Consider the following 27063-nt stretch of genomic DNA (forward strand, 5'->3'; position numbering starts at 1 on the left):
CTCCCTGGTGAGGAGAGGAGCCACTCAACCAACTGCAGGGATGGCACTGGGGTGCTGAGCACTGACTCACCTTGGTGCAGGGATGGCACTGCCAGCTGCTGACAAACAAACAAACAAACAAACAAATCAATCAATCAGTGAGTTTGCTGACAGAGCCCCTGTGCCCAGCGGTGCTGGCTGAAGACTCATCAGCAGCATCTCACCATGGCAGCTTCAGCACAGCCTGCTCCAGCCCTGCCATTTCCCCTCCTCGTGGCTGAGTCAGAGGCTGAGGTGTGGAGGGAGCCCCAGGGCTGGCACTGAGGGGATGAAGGATGCCAGAGCCATGGAGGAGGAGAAAATCTGCGGCAGACTGGGCAGGGGGCAAGCACAGCCCCCTGCTGACCCCACCAGCCTCTCCTGTGGGCACTGGCTCCTCTTGGAGGGGGAGAATTTGCTCCTCTTGGAGGGGAGAATTTGCCCCCACGCTGGAGCTGCCTGGCCTGGGCTCTGCACAAGCACTGTCTGCCCTCTCTGCCATAATTACAGTGCTGCATTCCCCCAGGCTGCCGTGCTCAGCAGCTTTCCCAGAAAGCCAGGGAGGGTTCCCTGCTTCCAGGGGCAGCTGAACTCACCCCCAAACCTGACCCACAACTTCCACCTCACCCATCATTCCTGTGCTGCTGGCAATTGGGCTGGACTGGGAGGCCTCCTGACTCTGCTTTGCTTTGGTGCTGTCGTTCCCAGAGGGTGTCTGGGTGGCAGAATTGCTTTCCCAGCCGGAGCACCCCTGGACAGGGAAACACCCTTTACCAAAAGGAGACATTTTCACCAAGGCAAGCAGAGCATCGGTGACCATCTCAACCTGAACAAGTGATCCATCCCTCACCCCTGTCAGGCACCAGCCTGTGTGCACCCCCAGCAGTCTCCAGGTCAGCTCTGGAGCTGCTTTGATAAAACCTGTTTGGCCAAAGCCAGCCTATGCAGCTGAGGTGCTGCTGCCTGCAGAGCCCTGCCTGGCTTGCTCCTGGCATTTTCACAGAATCCTAGAGAGGCTTGGGTTGGAAGGAACCTCAAAGCTCATCTTGTTCCAACCCCTGCCATGGGCAAGGACACCTTCCTCTAGACCAAGATGATCAAAGCCACTTCCAACCCAGCCTGGAACACTTCCAGGGATGTGGCAGCCACAGCTTCTCTGGGCAACCTGTGCCAGGGCCTCACCACCCTCACAGGCAAGAATTCCATCTGACCCTGTCCTCTGGCAGTGGGAATCCATTCCCCCTTGTCCTGTCACTCTATGCCCAATGTCCCTCTCCATCATTTTTGGAGCCCCTTTAGGCAACGGAAGGGGCTCTAAGGTCTCCCTGGAGCCTTCTCTTCTCCATCCTGATCATCCCCAGCTCTCCTAGCCTGGCTCCATAGGAGAGGTGCTCCAGCCCTTGGAGCATCTTGGCAGCCTCACTCCAACAGCTCCACGTCTGTCTGTGCTGCAGACCCAGTGCTGCATGCGGTGCCCCAGGTGGGGTCTCAGAGAGGGGGGCAGAAGGGGGCAGAACCCCTTTCCCACATCCAAGCCCTTTCTACAACCTGACCCTTTCCCAGGGCTGACCCTTCCCAAATCCTGACCCTTCCTAAATCGCAACCCTTTCCCAGTGCAGACCCTTCCCATATCCTGACCCTTTCCCAGTATAGACCCTTCCCTTATCCTGACCCTTTCCCAGTACAGACCCTTCCCATATCCTGACCCTTTCCCAGTATAGACCCCTCCCTCATCTCGACCCTTTCCCAGTACAGATCCTTCCCCAAATCCCGACCCTTCCCCAGATCCCGACCCTTCCCCAGATCCCGACCCTCCGCTCCCGTGGCGGTGGCTGCGGGCAGTTCCGGTGGCGGCCGCGGGGGGGCGCCGCAGCCGCGCTCGCTCCGCCCCGGCGGGACGGGACCGGCCCGAGGTCCCCGCGCAGCCCCGGCGGCTCCGGGCGGCTCCGGGCGCTGCCGCCGCCGGGGTCGCGCCGCGCCTGCCCCGCTCCGACGGTGAGTACCGGGGCCGCGGGGCGCGGGGGGCGAAGGCGGACCCTACCCCAGGGACCCCCCGGTCTTGGGGGGGGGGGGCAGATCCCCGCTGTTGCGTCCCCGCTGCACCGGGCGGCAGCGTTTGTTTCTCGTCCCCTGGGAAGCGGAGGCGGGAGGAGCTCGGGGCTTGTCCGGTTGCCGTGGGAGACCCGCGCTGCCCGCGGAACCGCACCGGGCACGGCTGGCGGGAGGGCTGTGCCGGGAACCGCAGCGCTCGAGGGTCCCTGTCCCATGGCCGGGCACACGGGGAGCCCTCCCCGCACCGCGGGTCCCTGCGGGTCCGTGTCCCATCGCACATCCCTTGGGATCATCCCCGTTCCATCCCCCTTGGGCTCCTTCTCCCCGCGGAACTCTCCTTGGAATGCGTGTCCCCATTCCGTATCCCTCAGGATCTGTCTCCCCAGATCCTTCTCCCATTCGCATCCCCCTCGAGATTCCTCTGCCCCTTGCACGCTCCCTGGGATCCCTCTCCCCATTCCATACCCCTCGGGATCCTTCTCCCCGTTGCATGCCCCTCGGGATCCTTGTCCATTTGCACAACCCTTGGGATCCTGCTGCTATCCCACACCAGCCGTGTCACCTGCATTCAGCTGCCTGCGACTGTGGTGGCATCCCAGGCCATGGCAGGGAGGTGCTGAGATGATCTGTGTCCCTGTGAGGCTGGAGCAGTTTCATGCTGAGTTGTAACTTTAGCAGAGAAAACTCAGGGGAGTTTGCTACTTGCTTGGGAAGTGCTTATTTTCAGCTCTCTCCAGGACCAGTTAATTATCGCTGGAAAAAAAAAATATTATTGCTAAGGTCTTATAATTAGGCAGCCTACGGAGACTGTGGAGCTCGGGAGGCAGCAGAAAGCAAATGCTTTTTGTGCAGGGTTTCTGGGGTGTGTGAATAGAGCTGCCCGGGCAGAGGGCTGGCATTTGCGCTGCTGCATTACCGGAGAGCTGGGGCACGTTGGCGGCTCAAAAGACCCTGCAAAATAATTACAGGGGGAAAAAACCCACCAAGAAAAGAAAACCTGCTAAAAGAACCCCTGTTGTCCTTGTGAAATCAGGTCCCGGACTGTTACAGCGTTTGTGGAGCGATGCCTTTGGGACAGGCTGTTGGTGTTTTTGGGGCTGCTTTTCCATCCTGTTTGAGCAGTCCCGGGGCTACTGCAGGGTGCCTGCTGCTAATAATAACGTGGTAAGGAGTTTACCCGCCCTGATCCGGCTAAAGACGGCACCGAGAGAGCCACGGACATCATCAGCCTCCGGTCTGCCCCTAGATTAGGTGGATAAAACTCGCACAAGGAAAGGCCGGGCTCTGGAGCGAAAGGAAGGGAGCGGGGGCTCCGGTCAGAGCCGAGGGGTTCGGGCTTTGCCCTGGCTGTGGGGATGGGATCTGCAGAGGGGCAGGATTTGGAGCAGGGGGCAGGATCTGGAGCCGAGGAGAGCACGTCAAAGCCACCAGGGCGTTCTCATTTCCTTTGCTCTCCGAGTTGTAATTTGTTCCACATTGCAGCGCCGGCCTCTCCCTCCGCTCGCAGCATCCAGGCTGCGGTCGCTGCCGTTAGTCCGGGGCTGCCACTCCAGCGGTTTCCATTAAAAAAAAAAAAAAAAAGAAAAGGCAGAAAAAGAAAATAAAAGAAAAATGTCAAACAAAGACGTGAGGAAACAGCTTTTCTGGTTCCTATTCTGGGGTGGTTATAGCTGAAATCTCACCACCCATCCGTGTGCCGGGATGAGCCCCGGGGAAATTCCAGATGATTAAAAAGTATTTTAATGGTGTTGTTGCTCTTCCCAAAAGGGAATAAGATGACCTGGTAGCTACAGGTTGATTGGCTTGATAGCATCCCTCCAGGGAGAAGGGGGAGAAACCTGGCTCGGGCTTCAATTGATTAAAGACTTCAACACCAGGAATAAATTCCTGCCATCCAACGTGGCTGTATGGAAAATAACTCCTGGCAAGAAATGATTTCAGTCTCCAACATGAGAGGTGACTCTCTGGCTGTAATACACTTCTGAGAAGCAGTTGAGTTATGGGAGGTGATATTCTTGTAAAAATCTGCACTTTCCAGTATTAAAAAAGTCAATCCAGTCCAGTATTTAGAGCTGACATTGCACAGTGTCAAGAAAGCTGGTATTAAATAAACGTGATCAATTTCCAAGGCAGTTATCAGGGAGATTATCACTGCTGGGCACTGCTAGCTGGTAACATGGACTTGGTGTTTTTATCACTAATCTGGAAGAAAGGAGATGGAAATGATTTCTGGAAAAACCTGGATCTGACCCAGGGCAGCTGAGTGTTAATGGTTTGTACTAATCCGGGTGGTAAGCTGAGTGAGAGAAAGGCATCCTCACTGGAGCAGAATGGAACATGGAAATCTCTTACACCCAAAAATAATAACTGTGGCTGGACGTGGTTTCCTGTCCCTAATCTGGATGGTAAATTTTCAGCTGGAGCTGCTTGCAGATGCTGGGAGAGGCAGCACAGGGGCAGCAGTTTGGGGGGTGGCTGGCTGTCTGTCCCCATTTCTGCACTGGAGAATTGAAAATTTTCAGGACAATGTGAAATTTGGCTCTGGGGAACAAAATAAATAGCAGTTATTTGCATTTCTGGTCAGAACCACATTTGGGCTTATGGCAGCCAAATCCAAATTTTCCTTCTCAGCAGAGGAGATGTGGAGTCTGAGGGGAAGGGGCTGCAGAAAGGGTCTTACAGGTGGAGAGGAGGAGGCCATCCAGTGAGTCCACTCATAAATCAAATCAAAGAGGAAAGAGGAGGGCTTGGCAAAAGCATCTAAATACTCTCGCAGAGGAGAAAATACATGGTAGCCAAAATCTCATTAATTGAGCAGAGAAAAGATGGCAAGAATCAATATCTGGCAGCTGAGGGCAGACACATTGGAAATAAGGCATAAATATTTTACCAGGAGGAGTAAATCATTGGAAGAAACATGGGGCAGCAGAGGTGGGGGCAGCACCTCTTTGCCTTTTGCATCACAACCTGCAGAGTTTCTCCCACAGCCCCCAGGCTGGGCCAGCAAGAGGGACTGGATGGAACCACACCAAGGCCCTGATGAGGTGATTTAATTAGAGGATGATGCATTTATCTTTAATCATGGTGGAGCCATGGAAAGGAGTAGCTCTTGTGCCCTGATGGCTCTCCCTGAGGTGCACCCATGAAATCCCTGGTGGCACTTGGCAGGTGCCTCTTTCAGCTCTGTCTCTGGCCACCAGTGGCTGTGTTCTTGCAGATCTGTGGTGGGAAGGTGAGGGGACAGTGCTTGGTGGCTCTTCTTGATGTCCAGCAAACCAGACTGAGATTCAGGAGGACAGATCTCAGTGAGCATCCCAGCAAGCTGGGGCTGCTGGGGGAAGGAGCTGCCCCAGGGCTTGCCGTGGGTCAGGGCATCCCCAGCCTGGCATCCTTGGGGACATGAGTGCTTAGGAGAAAGAGATAAAGGTCACAGGGCTGTACTGGTTCCATCTCCTCCCCTTCTCCTTTCCTTTTTTTCTTCCTGCTTCCTCTCCTTTCCTTTCCTTTCCCCTGCTGTTCTCTCCTGGTCTCCCATGTGATGGGATACGTGCTGTTGGTTATAGATGTGGTTCAGAATCCCACATTCAAACACCAGGACCGTGTTGCAGAACCTCTGAGCCTTCCAAAGCCACCACACTGCGAGCAGCTGATGTCCATGAGCAGCCCAGGACCTCTCCTCCTCTTCCTCTCTCAGAAACGTGACAGACGCCTGCCCAGGATGGTGCACAACGAAGGGCAAGGATTGTTTTGAGAAGGAGGATGAATGGAAGGGAAAAAGGCACGTGAGAAGGATGGCAAGGTAGGGCCTGAGTGCTGGCTGGGGGCCCTGGGAAGGAGCTGCTCACCCGTTCTGGGAGCAGGAACCTCAGGCCTGCAGGAAAGTCCCCAGTGGTGGCTGCCGAGTCAGGCGCGGTGGTGGAAGGACACGTGGTGGCCACGTGAATACCGTGGGCATTTGTCACAGCTCTGCAGAGCTCACACAGAGCTGGCTGTGGAAAATAGCTGGTTTTGGTGTGGTCAGGCACTGCTGGGAAGAGGTGAAGGATCTCCCTGGGAGGCAATCCCAGGCTTTTGACTAATAGGTGTGTACCCGTTAGAGAGAGAACGTCACTGAGGCTGGAGAAAGGGACTTGGGAAAGTCTGGATCATGCTGCAGGCCTGTGTCCTTCCAGGGAATGGGCCTGCAGTGAGAAGAGGGCTCAGCTGGGCTGGAGATGTCCAGGAGCTGCTGGAAGGTGTGACACTCTTGCTGGCTTGTCCTGAGGCAGCTGGGGGCAGCTGGAGCATCCTGGGTCCTGCATCGGGGCACGGGGGGATTGCACGTACCAGAGATTTCCCCTTGCACCAGAGATTTCCTCCTTGCACCAGAGATTTCCCCTTGCACCAGAGATTTCCTCCTGGAGGAGATGCCCGTGTCCAGCGTGCCTGAGCGCACGGATGTGGGAGGAGCCCCTTCCATTATCATCTTATCCTGCCCATTAGAGTCCTCAGGGGGATTAAGGCCGGGTGTGTCCTGCTGTCTCCAGGAGAATGTGATTTCTCAGGTCACCCAGGCTGGTGCCTGGTAAAATCACGCCTGTGCTGCTCTAGATGCTGAAAACTGGGGTGACACCACCTCCTGATCCAGGCTTCTGATTTTTACCTGGTGAAAAGTCTTTGCCCCTGACCTCTGTAGGAGCTGCATTTTATAGAAAGAGTAAAAAAATAGCTGAGCTATAAATAACACATTCAAAACCAGGGACCTGCAAGAAGCAAGGATGGTGTCTCTGTGATGTGGGCTTGGAGGAATGATTTTGCCACCAGCAGATGGTAAAAGGTTTCCCTTTGTGCTGGGGGGCAGTTCAGGGTGGAGGAGATAAAATCCATGAAACCAGTGATTTGATGACAAAGCCTTGTCTTTTGCATCCTTGATGACAAGGTCCTGTAGGGACTCTGGGGCAGTTTTCCTTGTGGTCAATGTTAATGAGGGCTGGCAGGGCCGTGCTGGAGCCTGGGGCAGCTGTTCCTGAGCCTGACTGTCTGCCAGTGCCCTGACCTGCTCCCCAGGTCGGGGCTGCCAGGAGATGTCACACAGCAGACATCAAGGGATGTCCCCAGGGATGTCCCCAGCAGGAGCAGCAGCTCTGGGCTCAGCTGGAGAGGGAGGAGCAGCAGTGTGGGGGCAGCCAGAGCCCCAGCCCCATCCCTGCCTCAGTTTCCCCACTCGCAAGGTGGGAGCAGGAGCAGCCTTACCTGAGCCCAGTGATGTTCTGGGGCAGTGTAAAACACAAGGTCCTCAGCCCTGCTGTCCTGCTGGGACTCCTGCCCTTCAGCACTCCAGGAGTCAGTTTTGGAACCTGCAGCCTGGGGACAAGGAGAAACCCCAGCATTTTCAGAGCCCTGGTGGAGCTGGGGAAGAGGAAAGGGGTGACTTGGGGTGCAGCAGGATTACACAGCTCCCAGCCACATGCTTAGCACCTGGTGCCTCAGTTTCCCACCTGCAGCATTCCCTGTGTCTCTGGCTGTGGGATGGGGGGATGCACATCCTGCAGCAACCCTCCACGTACAGCTGGGAGCTGGTTTCTGGGTTAGAAGGTGACCTCTTCCATTAGCAGCAGGGACTTTTTTCTCTGCTCTTTTTTCCTGAATTAGATGGTGGTTTGGAGGCTGTCCAGGCCCAGCATCACTCTGCTGATAGTGCTGAGTCTGCTCTGAGGCACGGCTGTGCCCCAGCCACTCGGGGCTGCAGCTGTGGAAGCTGCTGGCACCTCACCTGTGCCCAGCCAGGGACATCTGGGTGACCCAACTGCTGCAGCCAGCTGTGGATGGGACATTTTTGGGTTCCTCTGTGTGTGTGTGGAGTCCCTGCATGTTAGAAGGAGAGGGAGAGCCCAGTTCTGTCCCAACCAGGAATGCTCAGATTGTATTTCCTGACCCTGCTAGCAGGTCACAGTGTGGCTGTGGGTCACCAGCACCACACAAGCACCAGGTGCTGGTGCAACCAGGATGGGATTTCAAAGCCATCTGCAGATGGGGACAGTCACATCAGGCAGGAGGGCTACCCACCTAAATCCAGAAGTGATTTGTGGTTCCTGGTCCATTCCAGGGGATTGAGGAGCACTGGGAGCTGCCACATGGTCTTGGCCCATCTCCTCCAGTCACTGCCCACTTGGGGCTGCCCTGAGCAGCCCTGCCCTGGGCTAAGGAAGAGCATCCTTGCCAGTGATGCCACCCTGGGCCTGAACGTCCTCCACAAACAAGCAACAGCCAAGAGATTTGCCAGAGTCAGGCATTTTTAGAAAGGCTAATTAGAGCCCATTTTCACCCTGTGCCTCTCGCTGAGCAAAAGCATTTAGCAGTGACCTCAGAGTGAGCGAATTTGCACTTGAGCTTTCTGTTTCACCTCTAAAAAATGGGATTGCTCCATAAACTCGTTAGTGAAAGTAACTCCTGATGCCTTGGCTGCTGACCAGGATGGGCCCCGCCAAGTCCCGCTGGGCTCTGCTCTCCTCCTCTGGGTAAGAGGGGCCTCTTGATATCCATGATGGAGAAATGTGGGGCCTCTCCAGGCTGTGTCTTCAGGGATGAATCCATCCAGGGGTAACTGTGCTGGTGCCAAGGAGCTTGGCTGAGCTCTTCCATTGGTGTTTTGGGTTACATGAGGGAAATGGCCCTCTCTGGATCTGCCACCTTGGAGGTGACAGCGGCTCCCGCTCGCTCTCCCCTGCTGCACATCCACCCTCCAAACCGCTCACCTTCCCCTTCTTGCTCTTCCCTGCCCAGCTGTGCTTCATGACGACCTCCCCCACCATGTTTTATGGGCCATCCTCCAGCATGGCTCCGCCGTCCAAGAACCGGCTGAAGCGCCAGAGCCGGCTCTTCTCGCAGGTGCTGTACCGCACCCTGAGCTACAAGGACCGCGGCTCAGCCCCCTCCGCACCCGCTGAGGACGACCCAGCCGAGCTCTCCACCCAGCTCTCGGCCCCTGGCATCCTGAAAATCTTCGGGGGCAACATCTGCGCGGGCACCAACTACAAGAGCGTGCTGGTGACGGGCAGCTCGGGCGCGCGGGAGCTGGTGAAGGAGGCCCTGGAGCGCTACGGGCTGAGCCAGCTCAGCGCCGCGCAGTACGCGCTCTGCGACGTCATCGGCCGCTTCCAGGGCCCCGAAAAGCAGTGGCAGACTGAGGGGCTGAGGGTGCTGGGCGACCACGAGAAGCCCCTGCTCATCCAGGACCTCTGGAAGCCCAGGGAGGGCTTCTCGCGCCGGCTGGAGCTGCGCAGGAGGGCCGAGGTGGAGGAAATGGCGGCCAGGGATGTGGACACCACCACTGCAGGTCAGAGCTGGCTGTGGGGCAGGGAGAGGGGTTGGGGTGCACCCCCAGGAGCCTTCCCGCACCAGAGGCTTTCACACATCGTTTGGGTACGGGGGTTGGTGCAAGTGAGAGGCTGGGCACGTTTTAGCTGCAAGGACTCAGCACTCTCCTACATAATTTTGGTGTCTGTGACCTCAAATATTTACCCCAGCCAGTTTAAGGGTAAATGACAAACCCTGCCCATGATTGGGGAGCAGCAGGCAAGAGCATCAGCGTTTCCTCCTCTTCCCATCAGTGAAACAGCACCATGGCATCCCCAGCTTCGTGCCTGGCAGAGCACTGCCCTGCTCCCCCATCTCCCTCTGGGCATCCCCCAGGCCTGACACCCCGGGCAAATCTGCAGGAGCAATTAAGGAAAATGAAAAGCTAATGAAGAGAGAGCAATGTAGGGCAGGAGAGCCCCTGCAGCGGTGCCTGATGGAGGCCAGGGCTGGCAGGAGATAAGTGCATCATTAGGAACCAGCAGCAGTAATGAAGCTTTTCTCCTCTCACCCTCAGATAAAAGTCCTGTGAGGATGAGGGCAGAAGGGTTTAAAATCAGATTTTTACTTGCACAATGTGCTTGCTGGGTCAGACCTGCTGACCAGGCCCCAGAGGTGTCAGCCACAGGGTTTTGCTGGGATGGGCCCCAGCAGTTCCTCACACCTGTAGGGAAGAGTGGTTACTGTCAGAACTAAACTGGTGGTGATGCAGGATTACTCTGTGTGCTTGGCAAAGAGGAGCCAAGTTTCTACCCCACCAGCAGCAGAACAAATGGTCCAACCTGTCCCACACCAGGGGGGACACAGCTCCTCTCCCACCCATCCTAACAAAGCTGGAAAGAGCCCTGGCACACGGGGAGGAGAGCAGAGGCAGCTGGAGCCTGCCCAGCTGCAATTTTCAATTGGGATTTCACCTGGTACTTGAGGACACAGGGCTGCCTCCATGCTCACCATGCCCAGCCTGTGGCTGCTCAGGGAGGGGATGCCACCGGTGCTCCCAGCTCATTGCACACAGACACAGAGGTGGCTCCTGCCAGGGCCTGGGCCAAGGAGGTGGATGCTCTGCTCTTCTCTTCAGCTCTTCCTGCAGCCAGGATCAGAGAGATGTGAAGCACAGAGGGAAAGCAGCAGCTCTAAAAACAGCTTCAGTTGAATGGAGGGAAGGGCAAGAGTCCAGTGAGGGGTGCAGCACTCGGGGGGCAGGGCCATGTGGCAGCTCCCTGCCAGCCCAAGGTCACATCCACAGCCTCAAAGCCTCCCCTCAGATGCACAAAGCAACTTTCCTCCATGGCCTGGATCCTGGGTGGGCTGGGAGTGTGGGAGTGCAAGGCTCCCACCCAGGCAGGGAAGCAGCAGGGTCTGGGCTGCCCACCAGGCCTGGGGCTGCACCCTTGGGTCATTTCCATGGAGGAGCAGCCCCTGGTAGGAGCCTGTGCTCTGGATGTGGAAACAAGCCCGTTATGCTTTCGTTATCACTTCATTTGTTTCAGCACTCCTGGGTGGGGCTGTGGAAATTCCCCATTTTTTAACCTTTGGGCATTTTCCATAGCTGACCAAGCTCTTCAAAGACAGAAGCTACACCCACAGTCAGGCTGCCTGCTCTGCAGAGTACACAGCCCATGGTTGTCTTACCTGGTAAAATCTCACTCCTGCAGCCCTGTCTCTTGGTGGCACCAGGGGCTCTGTCACCAGTCTCACCCTGGCATGATGTGGGGTTAGGACCACCCTTTCCCACCTCATCTGCAAACTGCCAGGAATGAATGTGAGTGATGCAGCCTGTGACCCAGCACCCCAAAAGGACCTAAAACTCCTGGTGCAGGGGGTATTGACCGTGAGTGCCCTCCACCAGGGTCACCCTTGTCACCAGGCTCAGGCTGGCAGAGGTCCCCTTGCTGAGCAGCAGCTGCCTGCCCAGGGTGGTGAGGCACTGGCGTGGAAAACATGACATCTGTGCAAAAGTAAAGGGGCTTCAGGCTTGCAGCTGCCTCAGAGAAAAGCAGAGGAATGCTCAAATCATCTCCAGGGCAATACCTGCAGGCCCTTCCCCACACAGGGCATTGCTGGAGCAGCAGGACTGGGACCACTGGGGTCATGCAGGTGCATCCCTGGCTGAGGGAAAGGCTCCACATCCACCCATGGCCTATTAGCAAATAGCTTAAGACTTTTATCTGCTCAGTTACCCATTATCCTAATTAGTTTATTAGCTGCTTCCCACTGGGAAGGGCAGTGCTGGCTCCTCCTGCCACTAATTAGCAGCACAGGTAGGGCCTCTCTGCAGCTAACGAGGCAGCCCCCTCTCCCTGTGCCCCCTGCCCTGCTCCTTTTGGGGAGCACAGTCGTGGAGATGTAGGGAAAACACCCACAAACTGGAGGGTGGTGCAGCCCTTGGCATCTCAGTGGCATTCATTTTCCAAAATATCCCCATTTTGTACCAGGTCCTGTCCTAACCGGAGCTTTCCCAAGGGGCTGGAGGCTGAACTGCACACGCAGCTCCAGAAACTTGGGATTTAAGCCTATTATTCTAAAAGATGCTCTGGCAAATGCCTTTGAGGATCTGGCTTTGATATACCTTAGCACAACTGCATCCAGGGAAGATTCCCTGCAGAGTCTGCAGAGCAATTACATTAGGAAGGACTAGCCTGGTCTTAGTCCCTCCTGGGTACATTCAAAGCATTTCTTCTTTCCTGGGGCCCATGGAATTATTTGTTGATTTATTTCTCAGCCAGGAAAAGCCAACCTCTTTCCTCAGCTGAAAAAGAGGCAGATCCCAGCCAAGATCCCAGGCACCACAACTATAAGTTTTTCCTCTGGGTTGCAGGATGGGTTTAGAGGCAGCAGCTTGGTGGGGTCTGGGGGATGCTGCCCAAGGGGTGCCCATCTCTCTCTAAGGATGAGATGCAGCCCTGTGTTAGGATCTGATTAGTGAGAGATGCCTCTGCCTGAGCTGAGGTGCAAACGAGACAAATGCTGAAGTAAACAATACAGATTTTATTAGCAGTCACTGTGAGGTAGAGAGAGAGAGAAAGAAAGAGAAAAGGGGTGGGGGGACAGAGACAGAGCTCTTGTTTTGAGCTGGTGCTGTCTTGGGTTGGTGGTTGTGAATTTCCCCCTGCCAGAATTGCCTCTTACCCAGTCAGAGCTGATTCAGCACAGTTGCTGAGTTGCTTCCATTAGTTTCTTCCTTATCTTGGGAGTTCTGCCAAGTGTCCTTGTGGCCTGTAAATTCTGTATTCTTTGTGCCCACTATCAGTGGTACATTCCTTTTCCCAAGCCTTTTTAACCCCCTAGGCCTGAGATCACTGGAGCTTGTCCAGTCCTAAACTTTAACAGGGCCTAACACCCTGACAGCAGTACCTCCTTTCTACAGGCCAAGTCCTGGCTATCCAGGGAGGAATGAAATATTTGGGGATGCTCTTTGAATCCTTACATGCTGTTCCCATCCCGGTCTCCATGTGGATTCAGCAGCCCTGGTCACGCTGCCCTGGAGATGTCCAGGCTGAGTTTTGGGTGGGATAACCTGCACATGCTTGGGAGGACAAAACAGTACCAAAGGATGAAAAAAACCTAACCCAGTTTTATGGAGGGACTTTGTTATGCTCAGGAAAAGAGCAGTGTTTATCTTTCCAGCACAGCCCTGGGGTTGGTGGGAGCCTGTGATGGGGGCAGTGAAAAAGCAGCTTTTTCCTACACAAAATAAATACAGAAGCTTCCTTTCCCCTCGATAAGGGGCTGGTGAGGGCCTGTCTGTGCAGGCAGTGGGACCCCAGTCCTGCTCTGTCCCACTGAGCTCCAGCAGCAGCTGCTCCCCAGGATCCAGCCCCACTCCTCCCTGCTCACTCAGCCTGGTCTGGGATCTGCATTGCCCCAGCTGTCCTTCATCCTCTGGCCCATTTCCATGATGTGGGTTGGGGACAGGGCTCCTGGGGGGAGCTGAGGTGTCCTGCAGACACGTTTGGGGTGGCCTTTGGCATCCCCAGCAGTGTGGTTTGTGTGGGTTTGTTGTCCTCCCTGGATGTTCCATCTGTGCCGTGGCCAATTGCCTTTTTAAGAAGGACACAGGGCACGGGACTGCTTGGGGTGGCTTGGCTGTGCCTTGCCCTAATCCCAAGGCATGTAAACAGCAGGGGCTATTTTCTCCCTGTCCCACCCCCCCTCCCCGTCCCCATCTCTTTGATTTTCCCAGCAAAGGAGCGCTCCATTTAAAACAAACAAACAAAAAAATGTATTTCAGAACCAGCAGCCCATTCCTCACCAAATAAGGCAGATGATTTTTTTTTTTTTGGGTCTGAGATTGTGAGTGTCCCTTTAAGCAGCCCTGGGCACCAGGCTCTCTGCTTTGCCGTCCCCAAATCCCGCTGGCTGTCCCCAAACCTCGCTGTCCAGAGCCGGGAGCAGGGCTCTGGCTCTGGTGCTGCACCGACAACGCTGCACTGCTGCTCCTGCAAGCGAATCCTGTAGGGTTTTTTTCCCCTCTCTTCGTCCTCCCCGAATGCCAGTGACCTGCTCCCAGGAGGCTGCCCAGCTGAGGTACGAGCATCACCCCTCGGACACACAACTTCCAATTTCTCCTGCAGAGCTCCAGCAGCACGGAGGGACCCAGCGGGACCCCTGGCTCTGGGGGCGCCGTGTGAGGGGCTCCTTTTGCAGCTGGGCCCGGCCTATTCATTCACTCCGGCTCCTGTTTGTCTCACGGACAGACAGCTCTGCCCGAATTGATGCTTGGGAGAAGTTAATTACGGCTCGTTCCTGCTGCAGCCGGGCTCCACTGCAGCTCCCATGCCTGGCTGATGCTCCGGGGAATTGGGGGGGGTCCCTGCGGTCCCCAGTTGCTGCTGGCTACCCACTGCTGAAGGGTTGAAAGCCGAAACCAGGCTCTCTTTTTTTTCTTTTTAGCAAAGATTGAGTGAAATTTCTTTTTAGCAGGGATTCTCTCTCCCCCCAGCCCTGCAGCGTGGCCGGGGCGGATGGGGGACACTATGGACCGGCTGCTCTCCATTCAGTGAGGTTTGGGGGCCAGGGAGGGCAGGGACACCCCCTTTTTAGCGGTGCCATTAGGACACTAAACTCCGCGCCGGTGTCTCGGCGTCACCTTTCGGGGAGGGCAAAGGACCGGGGGACACCAGGGCAGGGTGGGTGCGCAGCGCCGGGAGGGCTCCGGCCGCTCCATGCCCGCTCCGAGCTGCAGCATCCCTCCAGCAACACGCGGGGTGCTGCGGCGGGGCGGGGGTGCTCCCGGGGGGGCTGCAGGGGCTGAACGCCGCTCTGTCCCCCCCCCCCCCATCCCCATCCCCATCCCCGCAGGCATCAACGCCCAAGCGCGGAAGCTGCAGCGGCACCGGGCGCGGGGGGCCCGGCGGGCGGCGGGGGCTGAGCGGCGCGGGCCCCCCCCGGCCCTGCGGCGCAGCCTCAGCGAGACCAGCCTGGGGACCCCGGCACGGCGGGCAGGGAGCGGGGCCGCGGCCGGCGGCGGGGCCCGGCTCCAGCGGCACTGCTCCACCCTGCCCGGCAGCCCGGCGGCGGCGCGGAGCGGCGGCGGCGGCGGCAGCAGCAGCAGCATGCGGTACTCCCTCTACCAGTCCCCGCACCTCCTGCTCCTGCAGGGCTACAGCCAGCAGCATGTAAGCACAGCACCGCGCCGCCTCCTGCGCACCCCCGGCACCCCCCGCTTCCCTCCCAGCACCCCCAAGCCCCGGGGAGCGGGGCTGCTTGCATGGCCGGAGCTGCTGGGGTCGAGGGAGGTGGTGGTGGTGGTGGTGGTGAGGATGAGCATCCTTTAGGAAATGGGCTTGGGACTTGCAGCCTTGTCCTCAAGTCTGTCCCCGGCCTGTCTCCAAGTGCGGGGAACGCGGAGGCAGGAGCCGTGACCCCCTGCAATGGCCCGGAGGGATGCAAGGTGATCCCCGAGCAGCATCCCTGCCCCGGCCGAGGGGGCCCCGGTTCTGCGGGTGGTGGCTGCGCTGCCCCGTCCCTGGTCCGGCTCCTTCCTCAGTGGCAGATGGAAAGAGAGGCTGCGAGGAGAACAGCGCAAGGAGAACTGCAAAGGACAGGGTCGGCTCTTGCAGTTAATGGCTACTTTGTGCCCGCTGAGTGTCGAGCTGTTCCAAGTTTTTGGCAGGGTGACACCGGCACTGCAGCCATCCCGTTAGTGCTGCTGGGGAAACTGAGGCACGGGTTGGTCCCCTGAGCTGCCTTGGGGTGTGTGGGCAGGCTGCAGGGAAAGGCAGGGCCAGGGGTAGATGCTCTTGTTCCACTGTCACCCCGGGCAGGCGGTGCAGGCATCGCTGCAGTCTGGGGGGAAAAGGTGGGAAGGAAAAGCAGCTGCAGAAGGGATGAGGGGGAGAGGTGGAGGGAGGGCTCCTTCTGTCCAAAGCAGCCCCATCTACTGCATGCCCAAAGTCATTGTGCCCATTTATTGCCGTGCCCAAGGCAGGGATCTCTGCTGTCCTGCTTGGCAGCGAGGAGAGTAAAAAAACGAAATGTAAAAGTGCATGGGGGACAGCTGGGGACAACGAGGGGACAGCTGGGGACAGCGGGAGGCTGCAGCACTCACTGCATGGCAGCAGGAGGGTCCCTTCTCCCCCTCCCCGGTTCATGCTGCGTCTCCTCGCTCGGCAGGACAGCTTGGTGTACCTGCTGAACCGCGAGCAGCACACGGTGGGCCAGAGGACACAGGCGAGCAAGCCCAGCATCAGCCTGTCCGCCCCCGACATCCTGCCCCTGCACTGCACCATCAGGAAGCTCCGACCCTCCCGGCACCGCTCGGAGGAGAAGCTGGTGCTGGAGCCCATCGCCGGCGCTGGCATCTCCGTCAACTTCTCCGAGGTGGCCCGGACGGTGGTGCTGCGGCACGGGGACCTGCTGTCCCTCGGCCTCTACTACCTGCTGCTCTACAAGGACCCCATGAAGGCGCAGCCGCTGCCAGCACAGACCCTGCTGAGGCTGCGGGCCCTGCACCCCGAGGCTCCCCACGTGTGCGGGGCGTGCGGCAGCCTTCTGAAGGACAGGGACCCCAAAAAGCGGGGCCCGTCGCCCGGCGGCGGCCCCAGGACGCCCCGCAGGAAGCTGCAGCTGGAGTTCGAGCCGGCGGCCCAGGATGTGCTGCTGCGGCGCATCATGACCCTGATCGAGCCCGGAGGGGACGACCACAAGCTGACACCCGCCTTCCTGCTCTGCCTCTGCATCCAGCACTCGGCCACCAACTTTGAGCCGGGAGACTTCGGGCAGCTGCTGCTCAAAGCGGCCAAAATGATCCAGAGGACGGTGTGGGTCAGTCGGCGGTGGGACGGGGTGAATTGGGGTGGGGGTGTTGCTCGAGCCCTCCCTGGGGGCTCCTCCTCAGCCTGGTCCCTGGTGGCAGTGAGTGCTGGTGGGGGTGGTGCTGGTGCCACCCCATCCCACGGGTTCTCACTGTGCTTTCCCCTTCTCTCCCTGCCCAGGAGCGGACGCGGGAGCTGGCTGAAAAGCAATCCCAGCAGTAAGTGCGACCCTCCTTGTTTTACCTCAAAAAATGGGGAGAATTCAACCTGCTTCTTTCTCCATGAGTGAGGGCAGTCCGTGGCTGTCAGCCAGTGGTGCATGATGAGTTTTCCTGCTGAATCCCACACATTCTGCTCTCTGGTCCTTTAACCACATGCCTGCACAGAATGAGTGGGTTTGGAAAAGCTCAGGAGGGAATAGGACCTGCAGCAGCTCTGGGGTTTTCTCTGATCCAAGACCTGGCCAAGGCTTTGCACTTGTGAATTCACCCCTGAGTGATACAGTAGGAATGTCCTTATGTGTGAGCCTGACCTTCCTCAGGCTGGACACCCCTCAGTGGAGCTGAGATGGAGCTGGCATTGCATGTGTGCATCCAGGGGTGGTGGCACAGCGTGTCCCAATGCTGGGAGCACCATTCTGGGACAATCACAGTGGTGCAAGGAGCTGTCTTCCCAGCCATGTCCGAAATCCCATCTCTAAAGCAGTATCTGGAGAAACTGTTGGTGCTTGCTGTGAGCTCTCCTTTAGGATAAACTTCAAGGATGCTTCCCAGGCCCTTCCTATAGCAGGAAAGAGCAGTTTAGCAGTTGAGAAATGACCCAGATACTTTTTGTTTTATTTTTGAACACCCAGGGCAGGTGAGCTGGCTTTAACTGTCCAGAGCTGGCAGGAGCAGCACATACCTCTGGGGAAGGGCTGCTCTTCAGCCATGAATATTTAGTGCTGTTCATCTGTATTAGGGGAAGTCTCCCCCAAAAGTGGCACCCCACAAAGGCCAGGTGGCCTTGATCAGCCTGGTCCCCACAGGGTCCCCTTTGTCACCCCACAGAGCAGAAACCTCTGAATTTTTCCTTGCAAAGGGTCTTTCCAAGGGGAATGCTGGGCTTGGGGGCGTGGGGATGTGAAAGCTCTCTGGCATTGCCCCAAACTGGCTGTTTTCTCCCCAAAAGCCTGAGAGGGGACACTGAGGAGCAGCAGGTGTAACACCTGCTGTGTCTCCCCAGCCAGGACCCTGCCACCCTGTCCCGCTTCACCATCACAGACCTGCTCCCAGACCTGCAGCACATCATCTTCTGGATGGCCAATGCCATCGAGATCCTCTACTTCGTCCAGCAGAAATCACCCACCTACATCCAGAGCATGGAGGAAGAGCTGGACATCAAAGGTAAGTGTGGATGCAGCATCCTGCCTGTTTTCCCAGCCAGAGCAGCTCTGCTCTGCTAATCCCCACTCACAGGTGCTGGTCAGTGCCCTCGAGATGCTCCATTAACCCTCCATAATCCTCATCAGCAGGGACATCTCCGTGCTGTGGGCTGGGGAAATCTGTGGGAGGAGCAGCCTCACATCCTGCCCTGGTGCTGCCCAGCTGCAGAGCCAGGTTGTGTTGTGTTCACACACGAGTTTTCCTGCTGAATCCCACACATTCTGCTCTCTGGTCCTTTAACCACCATGCTTACACAGAATGAGTGGGTTTGGAAAAGCTCAGGAGGGAATAGGACCTGCAGCAGCATCTTGTGGTTAATGCCCTGAGGGGCTTTCTTCACCCTGGATTTGCAGGTAGCCCTGCAGAACTGCTCACTGGTGTGCTTGTGTTAATGACAGCAAAAGGGGAAAAAAGATAGAAAGGTATTAAACCAGCCTCAGAAACTTTCTGGTCTATGCAAAAAGTTCAAATGCTCCTAGGCCAGGCAGGAGCTGCCAGCAGTGATGGGAGCTCTGGGGGACAGCAGGTGGGAGCTCCCCGGGGCTAGAGGAGCCTCTTTGCCCTGTTGAGGGATCCCGTGGGGATGATACAAACCTGGAAATCCTAATAACCCACACCCTGGGAGCGTGGGGGCCTCGCTGCTGCAGGTTTGCTCCCCCGTGCTCCTCTCCTCCCTGCAGGCTCCAAGGAGTCTCTGTTCTCCTCGACCATCACGGCCAGCGAGGAGGCGATGACAGTGCTGGAGGAGGTGATCATGTACACCTTCCAGCAGTGTGTCTACTACATCTCCAAGGTACAGTGGCACACGGGGCCACACGAGCATCCCCAGGCCTGTGCAGGAGGGTTTTTTTTTTTTTAAGCTTTCACTCCTTGGCAGTTGCACCACGCTGAGGTGTTTTCCTTCGGGCTGAAGTTCCCCGATTTTTGGTCGCAGCCCAGGGAAAGTATTGAATTACTGCGGCGTGTTTCCTGGTCTGCAGTGCAGCGGCTCGGGGGAGGTGTTCGGGGAGGGCTGCTTGGCTCGGGCCAGCGCGGCATAATGGTGTGATTCAGAGCGTGATGGAAAGTGATGGAAAGCGATGGAAAGAGGCCCCTGGCCCGCCCGAGCCGGGCGGCAGCGGGAACAGAGCGGGCAGTGTGAGGCACAGAAAGGCTGCCCTGTGCAGGAACGGCTCCCTGCCACTGGCACCGGGCACACGGGGCTGCTCCCGCTCCCGAGCAGCGCCTTCCTCCCCTGCGCCCTCCTCCCTTCCCTCTCCCCGGGAAGAAGTGAGTGCAAGGCACTGCTCCCCCATTTAAGCAATATGGAAAATCATCCCCATCGATCCTGATTTCTTTCACCTTCGTGTCCAGCTGATTGGTTGCCGCCCTGGTTCACATCAGGTTTTGCAGATTTTAGCTGGCGTCACACATTGTCTCTTGCAACTGCTAAAAGTGACCAACACTAATTTTTACAATATTTATAATTTTATAATATTTATAATTCAATAACATTTATAATTCTATATTATTTATAATTTTATAACATTTATAATATTAATAATTTTATAATATTTATACTTTAAATAATATTTATAATTCTATAATTTTTATAATTTTATTATTGTTATAATTTTGCATTAATTTTTATATTTTTAAAACTTTTGCGTTAATTTTTATAATTTTTAAAACTTTTGCACAACACTGGAGCCCACGGAGGCAGGGTGTGAACAGGAGCAGCCCCTTGCTGGAACAGCACTGGCAGGGTTTGCTTGGCTTGAGGAGCTGAAGGAAAGGCTCGGCTCATGCAAAAATAGAAAAACCCCAACAAACTGAGTGTGCTGTGACCTTGCTGCTCTCCCTGCAGTGTCTGTACGTGTCGCTCCCCGCCCTGCTGGAGTGCAACCCCTTCCAGAGTGAGTGCCGGGAGGGCTGGCGGGGGACTCCGCCTCTGCCCGAGGAGCTCCGCAGGGTCGTGCTCATCTACCAGGCTGTGCTGGACCTGCTCCACCAGTACGAAGTGCACCCCGAGATCACCTCCCAGATGTTTGCCTACCTCTTCTTCTTCTCTAACACCCTGCTCTTCAACCAGCTCCTGGATAAGGGTCAGTCCTCCTTGAATTGGGCAACACGTAGGGGGCTGAGTTATTGGGATGCCCTCCAATCCATCCCAGTGCCACCTAAAGGGGTACAGGAAGGGGCTGGAGATGGGCAGGTCTCAGCATTGCTACAGGCAGACCAAGCACAGACCCAGCTGCTGGCCCCTGGATTCCCATTCCCAGGAGAGGCTAAACCCCACAAGGATCCCATCCCATTCCATTGCCCCTTCGAGCCTGAGCAGAGGAGGCTGAGGGCAGTTAATAGGGGCAGCTCATTAATAAACTACAGCAGCCTGAGGTTCTCATTAGCCCTCATTAACGCATCTGCCCCCTTCTTAGTGTCAGGCAAGGCCCAGCCACCACCAGGAATTGCAGCCACAGGATGGTGGGGACATTAACCCGAGGCAGGGGCTGGGGGACAGGGGGGCTGTTCCCCAATATGGCTGATGGTGCTTTGCCTCCTCAGGCTCCTCTCTGGGCTGCTATCACTGGTCTCAGGGGGTGAAGCTGCGGGCCAGCGTGCGGCTGCTCCTGGAATGGCTGCACGGCGCCGGCTTCGAGCAGCTCTCCCAGCAGTTCTTCTCCAAACTGGCCAGCGTGGCCAACCTGCTGGCCATGCCCGGCTCCCAGCTGGTGCAGGTGAGGGATCCCAGCCCAGGGCTCGTGGCAGTGGGATAGGCATGGGCAGGAGAGCCCCTGCTCAGTGTCTGGGGGGTCCCTACACTGATGTGTCCCTTTTGAACCTGCCACCAGCTGCGCTCTCCCAGGGTCTGTGGTGGGCAGTACCCAGGAGAGGATGGTTCTCTCTGGTTCTCTCCATCTTGCCTGACCTCTCCCTCTTTGAAGCTGCTGCTCCTCAGAGGAAGCAGTTTCTCACCTCTGCCATGTGCTGTCTCCTCTCACAGATGACCTGGCCATCCCTGCGAGCCGAGTTCCCAGCGCTGAGCCCCGCGCAGCTGCACCGGGTGCTGAGCCAATGCCAGGCAGTGATGGATGTGGGCTGCATCTCAGCGTGGCAGCCCAGTGAGGAGGAGAGCCCAGCCACCTTCCAGCCTGGTGAGTCCTGCTCAGCCTGCTCCAGTCACATACAAACCAAACAGGTCATTCCCTTCCCCTTCCTGGTGTCCTGTACTACCTTCAGCAATTGGTAATAACCATAGCCCCAAAATTCAGATATTGCAAAGGATGCAAAGTGCAGGAGGCTTTTTCTGCTGTTCCAAGTGAGGGATGCTGCTGGCTCAAGCTCACTAAATCCCTGGTCCCAGCTGGGAGACTGCACATGGCTGAGAGCTGGGAGGCAGCAGTGGGGTGCAGCCCGAGCCAGTGCTAACCTCCATCCATCCCTCTGCCTTTCAGATGAGGTGCTGGAGTCCTTTGACAACCACCCACCCATCATCCTGCCCAGTGGGGGCTTCAAAGTGGACCTGGAGGTGGAGACATTGGATGACAACATCTACAGACACCTCCTTTACATCCGCCACTTCCTCTGGAGCCTGCAGAGCAGGAGCCCCCACAGCAGCGAGGGGCCAGGCTCAGCACTCCCAAAGGTAGCCTGTACCCCACAGAGGGGTTGTTCCTCTCCTGGCTGGGCAGGAGGGTCTTGGGTCCCTCTGCAGACCCCTCCAAACCCAGTGCCAAGGGCTTGCTGCCCTTGCCTGCAGCCTGGAGCTGTGGCAGTGCCCTCATGGAGAGCTCCTGGAAGGATTAGTGCTGCTAATCCCCCAGCACGGGGGGCACGGGAAGCTGAGCTGGAAGGACAGGCTCTTCCCAGCAATCTCATTAGGGAGGAAGGGGAGATGTCTCTGGGCAGTGCTCCCCTTCTCCCTGTGTGTTCCCTGTCCTCCCTGAGCTGCACCCTGCCCGTCCCCAGCAGCCAGGCTTGCACAGAGGTGCTAATTAGCTAATGCCTGTAAAGCACAGGGAGAGTGATACGTGCTGTGGCTGCTAAGCTCAGCTGCTATGTGGAGGGTGTCCCTTCTCCTCTCCCATCCTGTCCCCATTCCCTGCAGCACTCACAGGCCCTGCTGCTTCCTCCTGTCACCCTGGGGCCACATTGCCCAGCCCTTGTGGCACAGGAGGACCTGTGCTCCCCTGCGTCGCCTTCCAGTGGGATCCCCCAGCAGGGACATGAACAGGAGTCCCCTCCTGGCTGGCTGCAAACACCCCCAGCACAGCCCTGGCCACCGAACTGGGCTGTGGGAGCTGTGCTGGGAAGCCAGGACAAGCCTGGCAGTGTCTGAATTGCCAAGGCTTTGGATGTATCTGGCAGCCAGGAAAGCAGCAGGGTGATGGGGCCAGGTGGGGAGTGAAAATCACACGCAGGGGTCCCACAGCATTTTCCTCCTTCTTTAAGAAAGAGGCATGCCCGACGCCGGAGGTGCTGGAGGTGAGCGAGGGCCCGGCGGCCGCCCCAGGCAGCACCATCACAGTCCAGGAGGATTTTTGCTGCCTGGGGGGCTGTGCTGAGCCACAGGGGAACCCCAAACTCTGCCTGGCCACCAGCGCCTGCCCCTGCGAGCCCCCTGCCGGCGAGCCCCAGCTCCAGGAGAAGCTCCAGCAGCTGCAGCTGGGCAGGAGCCCGGTGCCCAAGGGTGGCACGGTGCCCCCAGACCCCTCCTGCCTGCTGACACCACCCACCACCCCCCTGAACTTCGACTCGGGGAGCCCGGAGTCACCGCAGGGCACCGGCAAAGGGCTGCAGGACGCCCGGAGGAACGGGATGAACGGCACCAAAGGCAGCACCCCTGAAGGTACCGAGAGCTGGCTCTGCCCCGGGGCTGTGGGGCTGGGCTGGGGCGCTGCCAGAGCCCTAAGCCTCTCTCTCCCTCCACTGCCAGGCTGCTCCCCGACCCCCTATGACTACCCCACGCCGGAGTCCTCCAGCCGCAGCTCTGCCACCGATGACTTCTGCTACGTCTTCGTGGTGGAGCTGGAGAGGGGACCCATCGGGCTGGGGATGGGGCTGATCGATGGCGTGGTGAGTTCTCAGCTGATGCCCTCACACAGCTGGAGTGGGATGTGGGATGTGGTTTGTACCCCAAGAAAAGCTGATGGCTTCCCATGGGAGCTAGGCTGCTTCTCCTTGGGACAAGGAGGCACAGAGGGATCTCTCAGTGGATCTCTGCTTACAGGTCACTGTGCTGTGCGTGCAAAGTCCACAGCTGTCCTGCAGCTGGGGAGAGCAAACAGGCTCAGCTCTCTCGTGGAAAGAAAATGAGTCAGCCAAGGTCTTTCCTCCACCCTTCAGCGGTGGCAGGAGAAGCAGAGAGGAGCAGGGAGGCTCACAGGGTGACAAAACAGCTCCTCCTTTGCATAAGGAGGAATCTGACATTGTGGGGTGGATCATCCTTTTAAATGGCCTTTCACAGCTGTGCTGTTGGTCAGTAGGAAACAGAGCATCACTGAGCCCTGGGACAGTGTGAGCTCCCATCCCAGCATGGCTGCAGGCTAACCATGCTTAACTCTTAATTAAATTGAACAAGAGCAGGTTGCCCTCACCTCTCCTTTCTGTGTATAAATTGATATAAAACCAAAGCTTATTTCCTTCCTGTTACTGTTAGCACCGTCCCCATCATATTCCCAAGCATCTCCAAGATCCCACTTGCCATCAGGCTTGGTGGTGAGCCCTGGGGGAGAGTTACCCTGCCTGGGGAGCTAGGTCTTTTGGGACCACATATCTTTGTGTCCCTTTTGTCGCTCACTGCCTTCCCCTGCCAACAGCACACCCCTCTGTGCTCCCCGGGGATCTACATCCGCACCCTGATCGAGGACAGCCCCGCAGCCGCCGACGGCAGGCTCTCCATTGGGGACAGGATCCTGGCTGTCAATGGCACCAGCCTCATCGGGGCAGACTACCAGAGGTGAGCCTCACCTCAGCACGGGGCCTGGGGTGGCACCAGCACTGGAGGAAGCACTGTCAGCTCCGGGTTTCTGGCTGTTTTGCTCCAAGGGTTGCCAGCGCTGCAGTGCTGAGGATGCTGCGGTACCAGAGAGCTGCAGGGAGAGGAGTGACCTGCACAGGACACCAGAGAGGGGGGAAGGCTGTGGGTTTGGAAGAGGGATTATGGAGCATAATCCATATTTCCCTCTCCAACAACTGGGGAGCATAAATGGGAAATAAATGAGAGCTCCAGAGATGGGTCTCAGCAATGCAGAGCTGCTGCAGCCCCATCCCACCCCAGGTTTCCTCTCAAAGGTGGTGGGATGAGACAGCTCAGAGGCAGAGCCCAGGTGCCCACAGCACAGAGCAGCTTTGGGCTTGTTTGCTCTTGTTCTGGCACCACTAACCTGGAGGCCAAGGCCTCCACAAAGTTACAGGCAGGAGAGAAACAGCCCCTGCTTGTAGCCCTGAGCAGGCACAGGTGATTGGCAAAGGGGGGGGGGGGTGTTTTGTGAATGCCCATGACTGGGCAGGCTCCTGAGGGGCTGCCAGAACTCACCTCTGTCCCTGTTGCTGCTCCCTGCAGTGCCGTGGATCTCATCCGCTCCGGGGGGAAAAAGCTGCGGTTTCTGGTTGCCAAGTCGGACATTGAAATAGCCAAAAAGATCAGTTCCAGCTCCTCTTCCTCCTAGTCCTTGTGGTACAGGAATCCTGCAGCAGCTTGTGGCTACAGCTCTGGTCAAGGCTGACCTCAGGGAGCCTGGAGTGCAAGAGGGAGGACCAGGACTCCACAACAGCCCTTGATGTGCTTTTGGACACTTGGCCCCTGCACTGCAGCAGAAAGGACATGCAAAGATGGTGCACGCTTCTCCCACTGCACTGCCTGGGAGCATCATTCCTGATCCATTGCCCAGCCACACCTCATACCCAGTGTCATCCTTCTCAGGAGCTTTCCTGTTCTTTTGTCCCCTCTGGCAGGGGGAGGGAAGGGAATGCTCCCACCACGAGGACTTGTAGGCAGGCTCCTCTGTTCCTCTAGGCTGGCAGCCCTGTGGGATATTTTAAGCTGACAGGCAGAAGGCTTGAAATACCTTTGTGTTTTGAAGAGAGCATGTGAGGCAGGCATGGGCTTCACTGTGGCAGTGGCCACCTGAGGTGCTGGCACATCAGGCTGGAGAAGTGTGCCCAGCTCTGGGGGTGGTGGAGGCAGCACAAGCACCCAGGAGTGGGATTCCACAGAGGATGCATTGCCAGGAGTTAATTCCCCTGGTGCCATACACTAGCTCAGGTGCCTTTTGGCTGCTGGGCTACAGCCCTGCCTCAGGATGGGAAGCAGCTACAGCAAAGGGCTGACACCACCAGCAGCTCCTGAGTCCCAGGGAGATCTCCTTGCAGAGAAGGACTCCCTTGGCCTTGCTCTGCAGATTTACTGCCCAGCTCTGGCACCACGATCCCAGCTGAAGGCAGGGACTGATGGCAGAATGTCCCCACAGAGGGTTGGTGCCACCAGGAAGCTGAGGGAGCCCAGCAGCACTCGGCACTGACACCAGCCCAGGCAGACAAGTGACAGCTCGGCTGTCACCATGTTCTGCTCCTCCTGCCCATTGCAAGGCCACCCTGTTTCGTGCCCTGCTCGGAGCATCTCCCGGGTGTGTGCAGCTGAAATGCCGACAGGGGATGATGGACAGCAGAGATTCCCTTTGGGAGGACTCGTGCATATCCCAGGAACCGCCCTGCTACTGCTGCCGACCCTGCTGTCAGCTCAGCCGAGGGTTCAGCTCCATCGTGTGGCTGCCCGGGCCCCGCACACCCGGCCTCCTGCTGCCTCTGCTTTTAGCACCATTAACGGGATAAACCCAACCTGATTTCCACATATAGACAGATACTGAGACCTAGTTTAGCCGAACCCTATTAAAACAGCCTGCAGCAAAGCCCTCCATCACACGCTGCACGGTGCAGGCTCTGGCAGGGGATCAGATACTCACATGGCATCTCACAACAACACTGCTCTGAGGATTGTGATGCTAAAACAGGGCTGGCTTTAATTACACCTCACTGCTGCAGTTCTGGTTCCTGTGCTTGGTCTTGCACGTCGCAGGTGGAGATGTCAGAAAACTCCATGCAAGAGAAATGCTCCACTACTGGATTTCAATGCAGCCTGGCCTGCTTTTCTAGGCAAGATGGACCAGGCACCTTCTCTGAGACACGAGTGCCTTGCTGCTCTGCTGGGCCACGCTCACAGCCCTGCCCTGGGGTGCTGCCCCAGCAGGGACTGGGAGCAGTGCATCCTCCTGCCGCTGACTCAGCTCTACAGGCAGGTGAGCAAGGCTCAGGACTCCTGGTGATTCACTTCACTTTCAATCAAATAGGTATGCTGGCCTGTCATCCTCCACAGGACTTGAAATGGGCTGCCTAAAGCCTCTGGGCAAACTGCATGCACTCCTTACTCCCCTCTGCCCCGGAGCCAGGGCTTGGGGTGAGGCTTGGTTTGCACTAGACAGTGCTGGGGCTGCATCCTGGCACGTTCCAGCAGTACCAGTGCAACCCACTGAGCACCCCTGGAGCTGGAAAACAGCCCCAGAGCTGTGTGTCGCTCACAGTGCAGTCAGGTATTGAAACAGACTGTAAATAAACCCTGCTCTTTACTAGTGTGCATGAGGGCTGGCTTCTCCCAGGAGGAGCAGTGGGATGGACTGACTTCCCTGTGTGTTAATATGTACAGCTGAGATGTGTACAAAGCTCTGGTGCAGATCCTGAGCACAGCATGGCGCCTGTCGGACACGGTGGATGTTAAGAAATGCTCTGTGTCAACAATAAACTGGATCAATAAACCTCCCTAAGCCCTGCTCTGGCAGCTGTCTCTTGGATCTCTCCATGTTCACTCCAGTGGTGAGACACAAGAGCAGTGAGGGCTCCCACATGTGATGGAGTCAGTTCTGCTTCCTCCAGCTCAGGCCTTTGCCTGATCTGCTGCAAGGAGAGGCAAGAGAAGCAGCACATGCAGGTGTAGTGAGAGCAAA

The 27063-nt window shown here is 57.2% G+C and overlaps 1 protein-coding gene across 3 annotated transcripts; it reads left to right on the forward strand.

Annotated features, from left to right (window-relative positions):
• The first annotated feature begins 1857 nt into the window (after positions 1 to 1857).
• Positions 1858 to 26890, forward strand: RADIL (Rap associating with DIL domain). Of its 3 annotated transcripts, XM_077186967.1 has the most exons (16): positions 1895 to 2013; positions 5679 to 5869; positions 8833 to 9385; positions 14707 to 15023; positions 16021 to 16671; positions 16842 to 16879; positions 17886 to 18046; positions 18766 to 18878; positions 19932 to 20169; positions 20630 to 20802; positions 21069 to 21219; positions 21520 to 21710; positions 22517 to 22913; positions 23001 to 23140; positions 23884 to 24023; positions 24630 to 26890. In XM_077186967.1, the coding sequence occupies exons 2-16, from the start codon at positions 5834 to 5836 to the stop codon at positions 24733 to 24735; spliced, it is 3405 nt and encodes a 1134-aa protein (XP_077043082.1). In that variant the 5' UTR covers positions 1895 to 2013; positions 5679 to 5833; the 3' UTR covers positions 24736 to 26890. The 3 variants fall into 3 exon arrangements, with proteins under 3 accessions (XP_077043084.1, XP_077043082.1, XP_077043083.1); XM_077186969.1 differs by lacking the exon at positions 5679 to 5869 and having other exon boundaries at positions 1858 to 2013; XM_077186968.1 differs by lacking the exon at positions 1895 to 2013 and having other exon boundaries at positions 2654 to 5869; positions 16021 to 16665.
• Positions 26891 to 27063: the final 173 nt, after the last annotated feature.

The sequence above is a fragment of the Agelaius phoeniceus genome, chromosome 16 (genome assembly GCF_051311805.1).
Source record: "Agelaius phoeniceus isolate bAgePho1 chromosome 16, bAgePho1.hap1, whole genome shotgun sequence".
Taxonomy (NCBI): domain Eukaryota; kingdom Metazoa; phylum Chordata; class Aves; order Passeriformes; family Icteridae; genus Agelaius; species Agelaius phoeniceus.